Below are 17,583 nucleotides of genomic sequence, written 5' to 3'. Positions count from 1 at the left end.
CTTCCCCATATTTTCATTCTTTTTTTAAAAAAAAAATTCTCCACCCTGAGAACACATGTCTAGTAAGAAGAGAAATCTCAGGGTTTTCCCCAGTGTGACATATATACAACCTTATTCCCCAACATGGTAAACACATAGACATACAATTGCTCACCGAACAGTTTCGTACAAAATCACACACTGTGCTTTTCCACTCCTGCCTTGCAGTGAGTCCCTCTTTCCAACCCACCCAATGGTCTGCCTAAGACTTTAGAGCAGGCCTTGCACAACCTGTGATTCTTCAGATGTTTTGGACTTCAGCTCCCAGAATGCCTAGCCATTAGAACAGTTAGCTAGAGCTTCTGGGAGTTTAAGGCCCAAACACCTGGAGGGCCACAGGTTGTGTAGGCCTGTTTTAGAGGGAAGGGGCTTGACAAAGACACCCGCTTCTCTTCCTGAGTTTCCTAGGAGCAGCTCAGGCAATGTCTCTGCCTCCTGCAGGCTATTCTTGTTTCCAGACCAACGTCCTATTCCTTTTTCCACCTTCCTAATGATAAAATGACTTATGTTGCTAAGCAGAATCTCTTTTGTTGTTCTTGACAAAGAAAAGAGTGTTTGAACCCAAGTGTTCATGTCACCCTTATTTTGGGTCATCTGCTGGAAAGTCATTCTTGAGCCTACCCCCTTTGTCTTCTCTGTCCTTGGTAGATGCCTTGAAACTCTGCACTCCTAATCCCATGTTTCTTTCCTAATCAGCCACAAATAGGCTGGGTATCCCTCTTTATAATCAGAAAACTTGGGTGTATGGAGAAACCGAGGCACTGAACCATATGACTTTGAGGATTAGGCTCCATGTGACCAACTTGGGGTGTCATTTGCCAAAGTCCTACGTGAAACAACTTCGGTATGCTTAGTGTTACTAAATTATGATTCTTACCCCAACTTTGAAAATACTTGCCGGATAGTGTTCAAGAGAAGAGAATCTTGAGTAAATGGAGTGAGAAGCAAAATCTTGGTTGTAGGAAGGTAGACATGGGTTGAACTTGAGGGAAGATTTTTACAAAGATAGTATTGTAATCTTATGAGATGGCTAGGGCATGAATGGAGTCTCCTCTTTGGATGTTTTCAAGCACATTTCTAATAGGAGAAGGAGCTGACCTGAAAGCTTTGAAACAGATAGAAGTTTCTATACCATTTTGCCAGAGTATGTTGTGGAATTTGTGCATAAGTGTGAGCAATTTTTAAAAAAAAAATTTTTTAAAAAAAAATTGCTGCCTTTTATGGGTCTGCCAGAGATGAGTGTAAAGCCCCTCAGGTTTAAGCGGCTGTTAATTACCATTACTGAACTGGCCCCTGTTGAAAAGCAGATGGCTGCCCAAACACTGCAACTACCTGATCTTGAATGCCTTTAGCCAATTGCATTTCATTCTGTTCCATGCCTTGTTTTTCCTGCCACTTCCTATGCAACCAGTCTTCTAATGCAAGTTTTTCCTACTGGCTGCAGTAGGGAAGCCTTAGAGGCTATGCTGGCCCTACATTTTTATGTTATTACAAATACAGTAGGGGCAGAATTATATCATTTCCCGATGCGGTGCCCTAGGAGCTGCACCATTAGTACAGGAAGGCAATTACTTGTTCTGCACAGGAAATGAACTACTCCTTTAAACAGACACAATCTCCATTTTATCTTCATCTGTGCCAAGTCTAGTAGTCGGTTAAGGAATGTGCTCTTTTAAACACACACACACCTCCATTTCTATCTGCTTCTGACTCAGAAGTTTTTTTAGCAGTTGAACACAAGAGAAAGACTTTTAGTGATTTTGGTGATCCTGGACAGGACATACCATGCTCTTCAGCCTCCCTCCTCCTTCTTTATTCCAGAGAAGAATGAACCAGGGCAGCAAGCTTTGTTCTTTAGTCTAAGTATATATGGTAACTAGTCATAGTGAGTAGTGTTTTGGAAGTTCATTAAGCATCTTTCCTTTTTTGACTTTGCTGAACATGGGCTCTCCCCAATTTTATGGGGAACAGAAGACAAATGCCCTCTCTGCATATAAATTGGGTGAATGGGGGTTATTTCTTTTTTCTCTTTCTTAGTTTTTGTCCTGGCCTCTCCAGTCTGGACTTGAGATCTGCTTGATCAGCCCTTGTTCCTAAATTTGTCAGCCCAGCCAGTAGAGGTCACTGCCACACAGGGGGTATGGGTATATTTTTCTACAAACAATGGAGTACCACAGATATTCTTTCCCACCTATTCTGACTTCTTTCTGTGAGCCCCTTTAATTCTGGGGTCCCTCCATTGACCTTTTAAGCCTGGCCTAGCAACCAGCCTTGGCTAGGGGGTGTGGTAAAAGGGTCAGCTTTTATGGAACTAATTGGTTATTCTGTAGCCAGGTCTCCATGCCGGATCTGTCTTCTGTGCCATCTTTAAAAGTGGAGCCTGGATATGGTAAGTTGGAGCGTGTTGCCTTGGGAAGCTTTTAACCAGGCCACTTCCTGGGAGAAATCTCCCAGCAAGCTATGAAAAGCTGTTGCCACTTTAAGACTTCCCTTCAGCTTGCAGCAAAGCATTCTTGTCTGCCTTCATGCCAATGGGCAGTGGCCAGTACTTTCTTCTAGAAGAGAGGGTCAGTCTACCCAAATTTGACAGTGAAGTTGATTCTCAAGGATCACTTCAGGGGTTGGAAGTTGACTTTTTTTGTACCACAACTTCCAGGTTTTACCACAATCCTCTCATGATTAGGGAATTCTAGGAATTATAATACGAAGAAGTAACTCCTAAACCCTACTTTGCTCAGGCCCTAGAAATAAAGCCACACAATAACCTCTGCAAGTTTCAGATCACTCACCACTTAGTGCATGTCTGCAACAGAAGACACCAGATGCCTTATTTAACTGTTCCAGGCTCTGCTGCTCCAAAACCTGCACCTGTCTCGGGCCCTGCCAGTCGTCCACCCTGGGCTGCGGATCCTTCCTTTGCAGAGCGATATGCCCCAGACAAAACCAGTACGGTTTTGAGCAAGCACAGCCAGCCAGCCACACCAACACCTATGCAGAACCGCAACTCCATCGTCCAGGCTGCACAACAAGCACCAGAGAGTGCCAACAAAACCCCCATCTGCTACCAGTGTAACAAGATTATTAGGTGAGTGGGACAAATATGTGGATGGTTCCCTATCCCAACTTAATTGATAGGTAGCTAGACATGGGAACTGGCTTCCTTGGTAGTGGTTGTGTGGGAGGTGATATGAAAGTTATGTCCTCGGGGTATATCTGTGGTAGTTCAGTTATATTGTGCAAGCTGTTGCTGGATGAGGATGAGGGCGTATCTCTGACACAGTATCCATTACAAAGCATTCTGATAATACAGAGTATCTGGTAAAACAAATCATATGCTACTGATATGCTTACTAGGAATAACAAAAAGATCAACAAACAAAACTAGAACTTACTGGATAGAATACCAAACCAACAGTAATGACAGCAGCAACAATCACGGATCCCCTTCACAATCCACTGCTGATGTTTTTAAGAATTTGCAGCAGATAATTTTGGCTGCTACTTCAAAGATGGCAGCCTTGATTGCAATGGATTAGCAGTGATCTGCTAACAGGTCACAAATAATATCAGGCAACAGCATTGTGCGCATGAAGTCTCTGAAAAAATGCATCCTGGGGTCACTAAATAATGAGCAGTGTAATAAATAAAGTAGGTCTTCCACCTCCTCAAAGCCACAAATACATTGCTGCTGTGTGTAGGGGATCCCTTTATATCTTTACTGTAGATGAGCTAATGGCTTTGTTTGAAAACTGAAGGCAGTAAAGGCTTTGCAAAGAGCAGCCAAGTTTAAGTCTTGGAAATAATGCTTTCTAAAAGGTTGTACCAAGGGGAGAACATTTGCTGCTGTCTAGCAAGCAAATTTTCATAAAAATGAAACTCAGAAATTCAGTTTCTAATAAAATATTTGTCCTTACGGATTATAGAAATTGACATCCTCCAAATAGATTGGGGCAATGAAGGCCAATAACAAGCCCATCCACCCTGAATGTATTGCTTAGTGAAACAATTTTTTTCTAAATTACCATCTTCGAAGTTCATCAATCTAGATGCTTTGTGGATTTTTGCCTTAATAGAAGGGCAGCCGACTAACTTCCAATATTAGCAATGAGAAGGGTACCCATGATGATGGATACCCAAATTAAGCAAGACATAGCTTAGGACCAAAGATGATATAGTTATCATCATCATCTTCATCTTCATCATCATCATCATCTTTATTTATATCCCACCTTTCTCTCCATGGGTACTCAAGGCGGCTAATATTTATCCACACTAAAGAGTTTTAAAAAGCAATACAGAAGTTAAAAAACAATTAAATAACAATGTGACAAAACAGAACTAGGGGCCACAGTGGTGCAATGGGTTAAACCGTTGAGTTGCTGAACTTGCTGACTGGTAGGTTAGTGGTTTGAATCCATGGGATGGGGTGAGCTCCCACTGTCAGCCCCAGCTTCTGTCAACCTAGCAGCTTGAAAACATGCAAGTGTGAGTAGAACAATAGGTACTGCCTGGAGCGGGAAGGTAACGGTGTTTCATGCAGTCATGCTGGCCACATGACCTTGGAGGTATTTACAGACAACGCCGGCACCTCGACTTAGAAATGGAGATGATCCCCCCCCTCCCCCGCCCGAGTTGGACACAATTAGACTTAATATCAAGCCTAAACCTTTGCCTTTTAAAACAAAACTAAAATACAGCAAATACATTAAATACATTAAAATGCTCTTTAAAATTCACATCCCCCCTATTAATGAGGGATTAAATCATTAGGAATAAAACACTTTTTGCTGTTAATGGTACATACTAAATGCGACATAGCTGAGGACTCCAACATGTCTTAGCCCGGCTTTGATTATGATAATGTCATTGTCTCAGTATATATTTCCTTTGCTCACTGTAGATTTAGGATCAGCTGTTTTGCAGCAGGAGGAATTTGGCAATTCCTTGTGGGTTACAAGGAGGAAGAAGAGGGGTCTATAATATTCTGGCTTTTCCTAATCAATCAAAGAGATTCTGATTTCTAACGGGTTAGTTGCCCTCCCAGTGCTAACCGTTTCTCTTTGCTTCCCACTAGGGGGCGTTATCTGGTGGCCCTGGGACACTACTACCACCCCGAGGAGTTCACTTGCTCACAGTGCAGGAAGGTGCTAGACGAGGGTGGCTTTTTTGAGGAGAAGGGCTCCATCTTCTGCCCCAAGTGTTACGACATACGCTATGCACCCAACTGTGCCAAGTGCAAGAAGAAGATTACGGGGGTGAGTTTGATGGGTACACAGCCCCCAGGCTGCACATTCCAGTGCCGTCAGTCAAGTGTGGCAGTTTGAATGCGTATATGGCTCATGGAATACTTTTTTCAAAGAATCCTACATCTTGGCTTAGAAAATTAGTATTACAATGGAGTAAATCAGATTCTTGCATTTGCTTTAGGAAATTATGCATGCCTTGAAGATGACCTGGCACGTCCAGTGCTTTATCTGTGCTGCCTGCAAGACACCCATCCGCAATCGTGCCTTCTACATGGAAGAGGGGCAGCCTTACTGTGAGAGAGGTATGGAGGAAATTACTTGTAGTTCTCTGGAGCAAAGTCTTCACTCTCATTGGGACAGCTTCTGGTTATGGTTTACCACAGTTCCCATCACCCCAGACATTGTAGGATGATGGATTTTATAATCAACACTTGCTGGGAAGAGATTGGAGAATACTTTCCACAAACAATGTTTTGTTTTGTTTTTTGCATGGAAGACACCTAGGATGACCTTAAATATAATATGAATACCAGTAACTGTGATTTCATTTATCACCTTCTGATTAAATATAGTCTCTAGGCATTTTCTAGGCCCTCCAGCACAACTCTGTGGTATTTTTGGACTGGAAGTCTTTCATTTCAAAACAATGACCTCTTATCCACAGTTTTGCGTATCTACATGAAGTCTAAGAATGTGTCCCCAACAGATACAGGGGCTGAACTGTACTGCATTGTGTATTGAATGTCTTTTAGCACCAAATCGGCTTTCTTCAGAAAATAGTGGAAGGTAGAGCGAGGAATGTATCATGGAAAATATTTCCACTTCTGACTTCAATGGTCAGCAGCAGGAGCCTGGGAAACAAAACACTTGTCAAGGCGTCCGTCCTCCTTTGACCCTGGCCTGGCTGCCCCCTTGGTGATGGTTGCTGGGCAGTGCCAGTTCTGCTGGGTTGCTATGGCGATGATAGAATAGCACCTTCATCACAGAGCAGGCTATAGGGCATGCTGAGAAATGTGGTTCTTTCCCTTTCTTTCAGTGCTGGCACATATTATCCTTTTCTGGAATATTCCACTGAGAGGTTTATAGGGGGGAAAAGATTCAGGAATGAAATAGGCTCCATCTCCACCCCCACTTTATCTGATGCTCTGAAAGGGCCTGGAATTCTCCCAGATGAATGAACAGCTGCCTTTCATCATAAGCCGGGTGGGGAGGGGAGGGGAGGGCCTGCTGCCTGCAGGATTGCTAACAGCATGTGCAGCCTTGCTTGACATAACTGTGAGGCTTGTCTGCCATCCCTCAGTGTCTTTGCCCTCCAAGCCCAACAGGCTCTGCAGCAGCATTACAGTTGGTCAGTTCAGTGAGGACCCTGATTAAAACAGCAGAGGCCATGTGTGTTGGAATGGTGGACGGGAGCTGGGTTGTAGAAAAGTAGTGATAGAGAAGGAAACCTTGGGCAGGAGAGGAGGAGCAGGTTTTAGGTTAGGATGAAAGATAAAACCTTTTAATGTTGAGTTACACATAGTGCCAACCTACACCTGTTGATAGACTCCACAAGCTAGTTGGCATTGCCCCCAATGTGCAATGGGAAGTTGCTGGGAGAGAAATAAGGTTAAACACTGAAAGCCACCCACTGCATGGCTATCAGCCTCCACCCAGTAGACTCAAATCAAGGAACCATCTCATCTTCATGAGAACCATCCCTCCTCTGTTCCCCCAGCAACAGCAAGAGTATCCCTCTGGGTAGCTGAACCATGAAATCCCAAATGGATGGCCCCCCATGAGGATCTACCTCCAGGGGCAAGAAGAATGGGCAACTTGGAAGTCCCTGAACAGACTCTGAAGCGGAGTGAGCAGATCAAAAGAAAACCTGGCAAAAATGGCACTACCTAGAAGAATCCTCCACCTTGTGCAACTGTGGAGCAGAACAAAAAACTCAGCATCTGTATGCTTGCCAACAATGCCCTGCCTCATGTACAGAGGAAGAATGGTTGAAAGCTACAGACAATGCTGGCAATGTTGCCCGTTTTTGGTCAAAAATTATTTAGCCGCTTGTGTTCCTGCTATTTTTATCAGTTTTATTCTTATTTATGCAGTGCTTTTGACTCAAAATAAATATCTGGAAACCTGGAGAATTGATGCCAATTAGCTTAGAAATACAATGCTGAGCATGATGCCCAAATGGTCTGATTCAGTTTGAGGCAGCTACCTGTCCTCCTAACATCCCCTTCTCATAGGGCTCTTCAACCAAACCAATCTGCTTATAGCAAACATGAGAGATTTTTGTCCTGAGGATGCAAGCAGAAACATCCTACCTAGCTTGACTATTGTCTGTTTTAACCAAAGCTTCATGTCTCCTCTCCTTCCTGTTCCTCCTGTCTCTAGACTATGAGAAGATGTTTGGAACCAAATGCCGTGGCTGTGACTTCAAGATAGATGCTGGTGATCGCTTCCTAGAGGCTCTGGGCTTCAGCTGGCATGACACTTGCTTCGTCTGTGCGGTGAGCAAGCACACACTCACACTAGCCAGTCTTAATCCAGCTCTGTAAGAGAATTGCTCTGTTACACTTCAAGCACAATTTGTGATAAAAGATCTCAAGACGTTGCTCCCAGGCAGGGGCCGCGTTAGCTAGCATAAAGCATGTAATCTAGCAAAGATTATTCAGCTGGTGGCATAAAGAGTGAAACCAGTTGGTTTCTCCCATCTAGGTTTCCTTCCCTGCCTTGTGGCAAGCAGAGGTAGTGCCTCCTGCTGACACATAAATCTTAGCAGGGAACAGATGTCAATGTGAAGTTGTGCCTTGGCAGACACTGGGCAGCTGCTGTTTCATTGCCATTTCCTTTTGTATATGAACAGGGGGCAGGCAAAGGGGGGTGGGGAGCAAAATGACTGGAGCTTGCTTCACTGAGTTGCTTTTTCTCTCTGCAGATTTGCCAGATTAACTTGGAAGGAAAGACATTCTACTCCAAAAAGGACAAGCCCCTGTGCAAGAGCCATGCATTTTCGCACGTGTGAGAAGGAGGGAGGAGTGGGGAAGAGAGAACCTGCCTGCCCAAGCTGCTGCCTGTCCTAGTCCTGCATCCCTCATTTCTTCCACCTCATCCTGTCCTGAGAGAGAGAGAGAGATTGAGAGAAAGTCAGACAGACAGAAAGCGTAGTGGGCCCAGACTCCACACTTGACAATCATTCCCACTGGGGATGCAATACTCATGGTTCCCTTTCAGTACTTTAGAAGGATTCCATTCCATGGATTTAGACCATTGCCCACCTTTCTTTTTTCTTTCCTTTTTAAAATATAGAGTTCCTTTCTGCATGAGCGCTCTCATGCTGAGAAGTCATTTTTTGGTGAAACGGACTTGTCTTACCCCGTCGTTCTTGTACCAGCTACAACCAAAGGAGGGGATGTTAACTCCCTAGCTGAACAACCCCAGATATTCTCATTGTTGTGAAGATACCTGTCTTTCCCTAGTTTTCATTCTCATCAGTGTGTGTGAATGCTTGCTGTGAGGACCTTGGTGACAGTTGTCGTCCCCCCCCCCCCCCCAATCTGTCAGATTATGGCTTGTTCTCATTTCTCCCTATTTCTTTTGCAATGTGCCTACCCACTTCTTCCTGCCAAAAAAGCATTGCAAAATATGCCTGTAATCGAGAATGGGTCAATGTAGTGCCAATCTATTTAGCCTTTTGCCCATATTGCCACATTTAGCATCAGGAGTCCACTCCAGACATATTACAGTAACAAAATGTTTTTTCCCAAGCTGAAACATGGGTTTCCCCAAAAACTTCCAATTTGGTAATATAATGTTTTCAAATTAAGATGACCCTAACTCCAGGGGGGAAGAAGGTGTTGCTATGATAAAATATTGAGCCATATAGTGTCACAAGCCAAGTTAAAATGATTCTAAAATGCCACAGATTGCATGTACCAGCTTCATCAGCCAAAATGGTTTCTTCCTCACAGTGACATGAAGATGCCATTCACTCCCCGGCTCACAGTGTTTATTTGCCAGTAGCTCACAACTTCTGGGCCAGAACTGACCCCAAAGCATCCTTACCAAAGAGTCATTATTTCTGTTTTGATCAAAGTACTTCCCAGTACCGTCCTGTCCGGCTGGGAGACTGTAATTCTTTGTCACCACAATGGTGACTTCTTTCAGTGCCTAATAAAATAAATCTTTTAATTCTTTATCACCTTTGTGCCATATGGTTATTGGTGAGATTATACAGGGTGTTGTATAGGGATACCAGATGTAGATAAATCAAGTACAAACTACAGGTGGGGCCATGATGTGGGGCACTTTGAAGCAAAACTGATTCTGTTAGTTTCGTCCCAATCAGAGCCCTTACATCATGCTTAGGTGGGAAAATCAAATCGGTGCTCTTATGGAAATGGCCTATCTATGGCTTAGTGCCTCGGTATTTCTGTCTTTGTTATTGGCACAGTTGAAAAAGATGACAGTGCTAGAGTTGAGCATATGCTGGGAAGTAACGGTGCAGGACATCAAAGTGGAATGGCCTCACTGGACAGCAAACATCCAGAATATCTTTTTGTTACAAGTGGCCAGGAGTTCAGCTTCATTATGTCTATCTTGCTCTTGGCCACATTTAATGAAAAACCAGCTGTCTCCTGGAATATGTTCAGCATAAATAAGTCAAGAGCTTTAGTGCAATAATCATTCATAAGGTACAGAAGAGGATGACTACATCAAGATTTAATGGAGGAAGATATTAGTGCATTGGCAGGACCTATAAGTGGACTTTGGTCAAAGTTCTCAAAAAAATTGCAGCTACTATGCCAGTATGCAGAGAGTGGTTTAGTGGTTTGACTATGACTCTGGAAACCCAGTCGAGCCATATAAGCCCACTGGATGGCCTTTGGCAAAACACATTCTCTCAGCCTCAGAGGAAGGCAAAGGCAAAACACCTCTGAACAAATTTGGCCAAACCCCCCCAAACATACCCAGTGATAAGTTTGCCTTGGAGTTGTCATATGTTGGAAACAATGCACATGTGCTGGTATACATTTGCATCAACATTTCATAGTGATGGAAAGTGGCACAAATTCAGACATGCTATTTTCTTGTTGAAAATTTCCCTCCCCACATCCCTACCCAATTTTGAATTCAGGCATTGTTTCCTCTTCCTATGTATTTTTTAAATGAATCGTTGCTGTGCAACTTAGGGAAGTCTTTCGTGTGCTTCCTTCTTTTCAGACCTTGCTCTTAATATAGGTTCTGTGTGGTTGCCTGTGTTTTACTGACCCCTCAGTGGCTCATTGCTGTGGCTGGTCCTTAGCCTAACTTCTGCTTTAGTGGTCACTTCCGATCCTGTATTTGGTGAGAGATACTTCCTTGGTGTTTGCAGCTTCTTGCTATTGTGAACTAGTTTATGCTGCCTTTGATTTGTTGCACATGGAATATAATGTTAAGATGGAGGTTGCTTTTGTCCCGTCATCACAGAATCTTTTTGACCATTTGATGCTCAGTCTCAGGAGAGTTCTGCCCACTCCGCCGAGGCCCATTGCAAGGATGGAAGTAGGTGTTTTTTTTATTTCCCCAGGCAGTCAACGTATCATAACATCCACACAGTAGATGAATTCTTTGGGGACATAATCAGAAGGGAAATAATTAGTTGATAATCTATAAGCAGATGAGAACCCCAGCCAGACTCTATTTATAAATCACAGCAGAGTGCATCAGTACTAGGGTTTAGAGCTGGCAAATGTTACTTGGTGGACTACAATCCAGAGGAGCTCAGCCACAGGCTGTGCGGTATGAAAGACTTGTCACTGAAATTGAAGTAATATCCTCAAACTCTTAATTGAAATCTTGAATACTTTTGAAGTTATGTGCCATTTTTAGATCTCTTCCCATTGTTTGGGATGTATCTAACATTCAATCTCTGAAGAGCCAGGTGCCTGAGAAAAAAATGCAGTGCTAAGGGAGAAACATATAAACACTCTCCCACTTGGCAGATGCTGGTACCTACTTCACAAGGTGCCTTGAGAACCCGGCTGCTGCCCACACAGTATGTGGGCGAGTCTGTGTCTGACTTCAAGGTCTTCTGTGAAACAGACTCTGGGAAGCAAGGTCTGTTGCTGTTGTGTGCCTTCACATTGTTTCTGACCTATGACGACCCTATCCCAGGATTTTCTGGGGATGAGTGTGTGACTCACCCAAGGCCACACAGTGGGTTTCTATAGCTGAGCAAGGAATCAAACCCTGGTCTCCAGAGTCACAGTGCTCAAGCCAATACACCATGTGTAGGAGTCTGAAATTTCCCTTGTTCCTAACAGGGCATTGAGGAAGGCTGGAACAAGTCAGAATGGCCTTATTCCAAACAGGATTTTAGGTTATACAGTGATGCCGGCCAGTCTGATGAGTCTAAGAGTGGGGAGAACAATGACTAACGAGATTACAGTGTATTTCTGTACGTATTACATAGTTTTGATCATTCAAAGCTAGGCCCCAATTGCTGTGTTGCAGCTATCCAGTGGGCTAGTGCACAACAAGGATGGCTAGGAGGTCGCCTGACACATCACACACTAAACTTAAAACTAAACCATCAGTGTCAGAAAATGCAAGACAAATTCTGAATAGGTTCTCCAACATACTGTGTGTGGAAAGTAATGGACCTTCTTGCACCTCTTGGGATTGATCATGTGAAGTAACTGTTCTTTATCAGGAAGAGATGGGGTGCGGGAAGGAGGGGGGCTTTCTTGAGAGGCGGGAGTGCTTTGATGGTGTGTTCCTGCCAGGCAGAATGTGGTTGGATTGGATGGCCCTTGGGGCTTCTTCCAAGTGTATGATTCTAGGTGCTGCTGGCATTTGCCTGGGCATCTTGGCTGCTTTGAATATTTAAATCAGGTGGCACAATGGGGTTGCCTCTACAGAAGACAGTGACAGTTCTGGGCTGCTGTGGGTTTTCCAGGCTGTATGGCCATGTTCCCAATGGCAGGCATCCTCAGAGGTTGAGGGGTCTGTTGGAAACTAGGCCGGTGAGGTTTATATATCTGTGGAATGTTTAGGGTGGGAGAAAGAATTCTTGTCTGCTTGAGGCATGTGTAAATGTTGAAACTGACCAGCATTTAATGGTCTTGCAGCTTCAAAGCCTGGCTGCTTCCTGCCAAGGGAAATCCTTTGTTGGGAGCTGTTAGCTGGCCCTGATTGATTCTTGTCTGCGATTCCCCTGCTTTTTGAGTTAATTTAATTTAAAAACTCTAAAATCAGGACAGGAAATAAAGAGCAACACTCAAAAAGCAGGGGGAATTCCGGACAGGAAACAATCAGGGCCAGATAACACCTCTAAACACAAAATTCCCCCAGGCAGCAACCAGCCAGGCTTTGAAGCTGCAAGGCTATTAAATGCCAATCAAGGTGGCCAATGGCAACATTCACACGTGCCTCAAGCAGACAAGAGTTCTTTCTTCCACTCTGGACAGATATATAAACCTCCCTTGCTGAGTTTCCAACATACTTCACATAGGTATATGTGACGTGCCATAGATGTGGGCGAAACATCAGGAGGAATGTTTCTGGAACATGGCCATACAGCCTGGAAAACGCACAGCAACCCAATGATTCCGGCTATGAAAGCCTTCGACAACACCGTGACCGTTCTGCTCCGCAAAGAGGCTGAAGTGATAGCGAGGCAAGATGGCTGATGGTCCCCCCAGGCCCCCACATGTGGACAGAGCAAGAGGAGGAGGCGGCGGATGGTGCCGGAGAGAGAGGGAGAAAGAGCTAGGGTGGGAGGGGGAGTCAGTTCCGGGCGGCGCTAGGACCCGGCGCGCTGGCAGGCGGAGCCTCCCCTCCTCGCTCGCCCGCCCGCCCGCCCGCCCGCCGTTCTTGCTGCTGCTGCTGCATTGCCTCGGAGGCGAGCGGCAGAGGCGGCCTTTCTCCGTCCCAGCGCTTTGCCTTGCCTTGCCTTGCCTTGGCGAGCAGCTCCAGCAGCCGCAGCATCACCATCCCCGCTCAGCCTGGCCGGCGGCATGGCGGGCATCAGCTTCAGCGCGAACCGCCTGGAGCTGCTGGCCTCGTACCAGGAGGTGATCGGGGAGGACAGCCCCACCGACTGGTAAGGCGCCCGGAGCCCCCACCCGGGGAATAGAAAGGCCAGGGAGGGAGGGAGGGGGGAGAAGGCGGGCGCCCCCATCTCTTTGTCCCCGGGGCGGCGGCGGAGGGGAGGGAGGGAGGGGGCGGTGTCCCCGCCGCTTTGTGCCGGGGGGCGTGGGCGGCGCCTGCCTTCCCTGGGAATCGCAGCAGCCCTTCCTAAGCAACCCCGTCCCCAAAGGCACACGGGGCCGGGGGAGGGTGGACCCTGCGCCTCCCAAACCGAGCAAAGACAGAGGGAGGGCGCCGTGGGAGGGATGGAGGAGCCATGATCAGCCGCCCAAAATGGTGCATTGGCCAGGCAGCCGGGTCGGGGCCTCTTGGGTGGGTGGGTGCGGGGCGCAGGGCTCCTGAGAAGCCGCAGAGACGCGTCATTCGGACCCCTCTCGCCTTTGGGGCAGCCCTTCACCCGGACCCACGGGCGCGCGTGGGCCCCACTCATGACCTCTCCCCGCCGCTGCGTGGAAGCCCCCTCCTCCGCTGCGCCTCTGCCCTGCTGCCTTCTCTGCCTCTCTGGCCCGGGATGCGGAGGCGGCGGCGGCGGGTCCCATCTGCTCCCTCCGTCCCTTCCACCTGCTCCTTGCTCCCCATCGCCAGCTTGGCCCCGGTTTCTTTGTAAATAGACTCTATCCTGTGAGCCCCTTCTTTCCCCAATGCTTCCCGTTTTTTGGGGGGGGGGGCATGAAAGTTATCTGATGGAGACGCGCCACACAAAGGAAGGTGGGGCCGGTTGAGGAAGGGGGCGGGGGTCTGGAGGCTGGGGGGAGGGGCTGGAGGAGGAGGAGGGGAGCGAGGAAGGAAGGAGGAGGGAGGGGTCTGCGAGAGGAGCCGAGGAGGGGGCTCAGGCAGCCACCCGGGCCCCTCAGTGCCGCATCCTCTCCTTGGAGGAGATGCCCAGGGAGGCTTGGTGGAGGGCCAAGACCCGCTTCCCTTTCGCAGCCATCCTTCCAGCCCGAGCTTCCCCCCCATAACGCCTTCAGATGGGCCAAGCTGAGCTGTTCTTTGTGTTGTGGAAGTGCTTTCGTGGCCAGAATCACTGGGTTCCTGTGAGTTTTCCAGGCTGTATGACCATGTTCCAGAAACATTCTCTCCTGAGGTTTCGCCCACATCAATGGCATGCATCCTCAGAGGTTGTGAGGTCTTTTGGAAACTAAGAGAGGAAGGTTTATATATCTGTGGAAGGTCCAGGGTGGGAGAAAGAACTCTTTCTCTGTTGGAAACAAGTGTGAAGCTTTACAGCTTCAAGATCTGGCTGCTTACTGTCTGAGGGACTCCTTTGTTGGAAGGTGATACCTGATTGTTTTATGCCTGGAATTCCCCAATTTTCAAAGTATTGTTCTTCATTTACTGTTGTTTTTTTTACATACTGATAACCAGATTTAGTTCATTTTCATGGTTTCCTCCTTTCTGTTGAAATTGTCCACATGCCTGTGGATCTCAATGGCTTCTCTGTGTAGTCTGACATGGTGGTACTCAATATGCTGTGTCCAGGTTGGTTCACCAAGTGTTCTGCTATGGCTGGCTTCTCTGATTGAATCAGTCTGCAGTGCCTTTCATGTTCCTTGATTCGTGTTTGGGCAAGGCTACATTTAGTGGTCCCTATGTAGACTTGTCCACAACTGCATGGTATATGGTAGATTCCACAGATATATAAACCTCTCTTGCTTAGTTTCCAATATACATCACAACCTCTGAGGGTGCCTACCACAGATGTAGATGAAATGTCAGGAGAGAATGCTTCTGGAACATGGCCATACAGCCTGGAAACCTCACAGCAACCCACTGAGCAGTTCCTTTTCATCTGAGGCCTGTGGCTGCCTAGAGAAACCACCATTTGAAGGCTGCCAGAGGGAAGGAAGGAGAGATGAAAGGGGAAGCGCCTCCTGCAAAGCCTCCAAAACAATAGGCATGTGTCCCATTTCCACAGCCTTGCTGGGAGGCAGGGCTGCAGGGCCGGTGCTCCTGAGGAGTCCTACCTGCTTCTCTTGCCACTTCACAGCTTGCTGTCCTTGAGCCAGAATTGTTTAGGGAATCTTCCCCTGTTCGCTTTCTCTCTTTGTCTGGCAACGCTTGGAGACTTAATGGGAAATGATGACGGCCTTTGCAGCTATGGCATAGACACGTGCCTTAGCTGCAAAGACCTTAATCATTTCCCATTAAGCAGTTCTGTGTGCGAACCTTTTGTGAGAAGCAAGCAGTGTTGGATGCAGAGCTGCAAGTGATGATCAGCTTAGCAGGACCTCCTTGGCCAGAAAATACGTGTCCTTTCCTCAAGCAGGTATCCATTATGCAACAGAGATTCTTTGCTCTCTTATCCCTAGACCTATGTCCTTTGTTAGACAGCGGTGACACAGGCACCTCGGACACTCGACAGCACTGTGACAGCACTTGGACTGCCGTGGCTGTAGGGAATCCTGGGATTTGTAGTTTGGAGAGGCACTATAGTTCCCTGTCAGAGGATTCTAAATGCCCAATGAAACTACAGATCTCAAGATGCCATCAGATGGTCTCTTGGCAGCTGAACTGTTATCAAAAGGGTATAATTGTGTTGTGAAAGATATCTAAATCACTGTCTTTCAGCATTAGTGTCTTCCATGTGTAAGGAATGATAGAAAACACATTGTCTTCATGTGTTGCATTTATGACTGGCAACCACTGCATCTTGTAACATGTTCTGGGACACTTCTCTGAACTTGATTCTGATTGAGTTGCTTTGAGTTTTTGGACTGTATGGTCATGTCCCAAGTCTCTGAACAAACCTCTGAGGATGCCTGCCACAGATGCAGGCAAAACATTAGGAGAGAATGCTACTGGAACATGGTCATGCAGCCCAAAAAAGCTCACAGCAACTTAGTGATTCTGGCCATGAAAGGCTTCGACAACACATTGATTCTGATTTTGAAAAACTTTTGTGATCAGTGCTTGCTTTAGAGACCAATTCGACAATGTTAGATTTTTTAAAACTTTTTTAAAAAGAGAGAGAGTACTGACTCAGAATTTAAACTTAGAGATTATTGTGATTAAGGGTTTCGTTTACCTTGAATCACTGCTCTTCACTCCCTCAGTCTTCACTGACGCGGGCAAGGTTCTCTCTTGCTCCTTGTTCACTCTTCCTATCTCTCTCTCTCTCTCTCTCTCTCTCTCTCTCTCTCTCTCTCTCTCTCTCTGCAAATAGTTTCTTCAGCCTCCCGAGTCTCTTCATTTTAGCCCACCACACCCTGCCCTTCATGCTGCCTCTCTCTGCCTGCCAAGAATGCTGCTCCCTGGACCACTGTTGTGGTTTCCTCTTTTCACTCAGGTCGCAGAAAGCTCTCACATCTCCATAAGCCTTGCAAAAGAACCACACAGCCTGGTTTGCCCCAGTATAAGGGCCATTTCTGTAGTTCTTCCTCCCCTGAGGTGGTGAAGGCTTGTGATGTCACGTATGAAGGCCAAAAGGTGTTCCTTTTCCTAGGAGTCCTCTGGTGAGGGCATATTTTCTTATCAGTTGTTTTTTCAAGCTACTGGTGGAAACAGGCATTTCACATTTGCTACTTAGAGTGTGTTCTGGTCACACCAGTAGCCTAGAGGTCAGAAAAGGACAGCAGGGCAGAGAGCTGTTATCGGATAATATGAAATCCCACCTATCCAGATGTTTTGACAACAGCTAATAATCACTGGTCATCATGTTGGTTGGAACTGATGGGAATTGTAGTTCAATAGCACTGGCAAAGTGTCAGGGTGTGCCTGCCCTTGCTTGAGCTTCACACTGGCTTGTGGATAGCCATACAGCTCTTTGATGGGTATTTTCCCAAGAGTTAATTAACATTTTACCCAACCCACCTTGGTGGCAATACTTTTCTTCTCTTTTTGGAGTAAATTGTATGCAGCTGGTTTCTTCCTTCCTTCCATCCTTCCCCTCCCTTCCCCACCCTCAGAGCTCCAGAGCCCAAGGAAGGTCCCCTCCTTCTTTGTAGCTGACTCCCCTCCTCCTCCTCCCTCCGAAGCAGAAGGTCTCCAGCTGCTCTTCTTTGCCAGTTCCTTCCCTTTTTACAGACACTCCCCTCTCTTTCCAGCTCCGAAGCTGGGCCTTGTGGCCTATTCAGCCTGAAAGGAAGCTTGCACATTATGTGCAGTGCATGCACCAATCATAAAGAGGGTGGGAGGCTGTGGTAGGAAAAGACATACATGCTCCGAGGACACCCCATGT

The 17,583-nt window shown here is 46.5% G+C and overlaps 2 protein-coding genes across 9 annotated transcripts in view; both read left to right on the top strand.

Moving 5' to 3' along the window:
* The window catches only part of pdlim7 (PDZ and LIM domain 7), a 55,091-nt gene extending 45,620 nt beyond the window's left edge, over positions 1-9,471 (top strand). For 2 of the 3 annotated variants that reach the window (XM_016991549.2, XM_016991551.2), the window contains 6 exons: positions 2,370-2,428; positions 2,884-3,124; positions 5,114-5,294; positions 5,467-5,587; positions 7,668-7,783; positions 8,212-9,471. In XM_016991549.2, the coding sequence (XP_016847038.2) occupies positions 2,370-2,428; positions 2,884-3,124; positions 5,114-5,294; positions 5,467-5,587; positions 7,668-7,783; positions 8,212-8,298 (805 nt within the window). In that variant the 3' untranslated portion in view covers positions 8,299-9,471. The remainder of the gene's footprint in view (positions 1-2,369; positions 2,429-2,883; positions 3,125-5,113; positions 5,295-5,466; positions 5,588-7,667; positions 7,784-8,211) is intronic. The other variant, XM_062970175.1, reaches the window with a different exon arrangement.
* A 3,647-nt stretch (positions 9,472-13,118) lies between these two features.
* The window catches only part of dbn1 (drebrin 1), a 54,802-nt gene continuing 50,337 nt past the window's right edge, over positions 13,119-17,583 (top strand). For 4 of the 6 annotated variants that reach the window (XM_062970171.1, XM_008104966.2, XM_062970170.1 and 1 more), the window contains exon 1: positions 13,119-13,359. In XM_062970171.1, coding sequence (XP_062826241.1) covers positions 13,274-13,359 — 86 coding nt within the window. In that variant the 5' untranslated portion in view covers positions 13,119-13,273. The remainder of the gene's footprint in view (positions 13,360-17,583) is intronic. The other 2 variants (XM_062970172.1, XM_003217580.3) reach the window with 2 other exon arrangements.

Source organism: Anolis carolinensis, chromosome 2, assembly GCF_035594765.1.
Source record: "Anolis carolinensis isolate JA03-04 chromosome 2, rAnoCar3.1.pri, whole genome shotgun sequence".
Classification (NCBI taxonomy): domain Eukaryota; kingdom Metazoa; phylum Chordata; class Lepidosauria; order Squamata; family Dactyloidae; genus Anolis; species Anolis carolinensis.
Note: the sequence above shows the minus strand (reverse complement) of the source record. Positions and strands in the feature narration are given on the sequence as shown.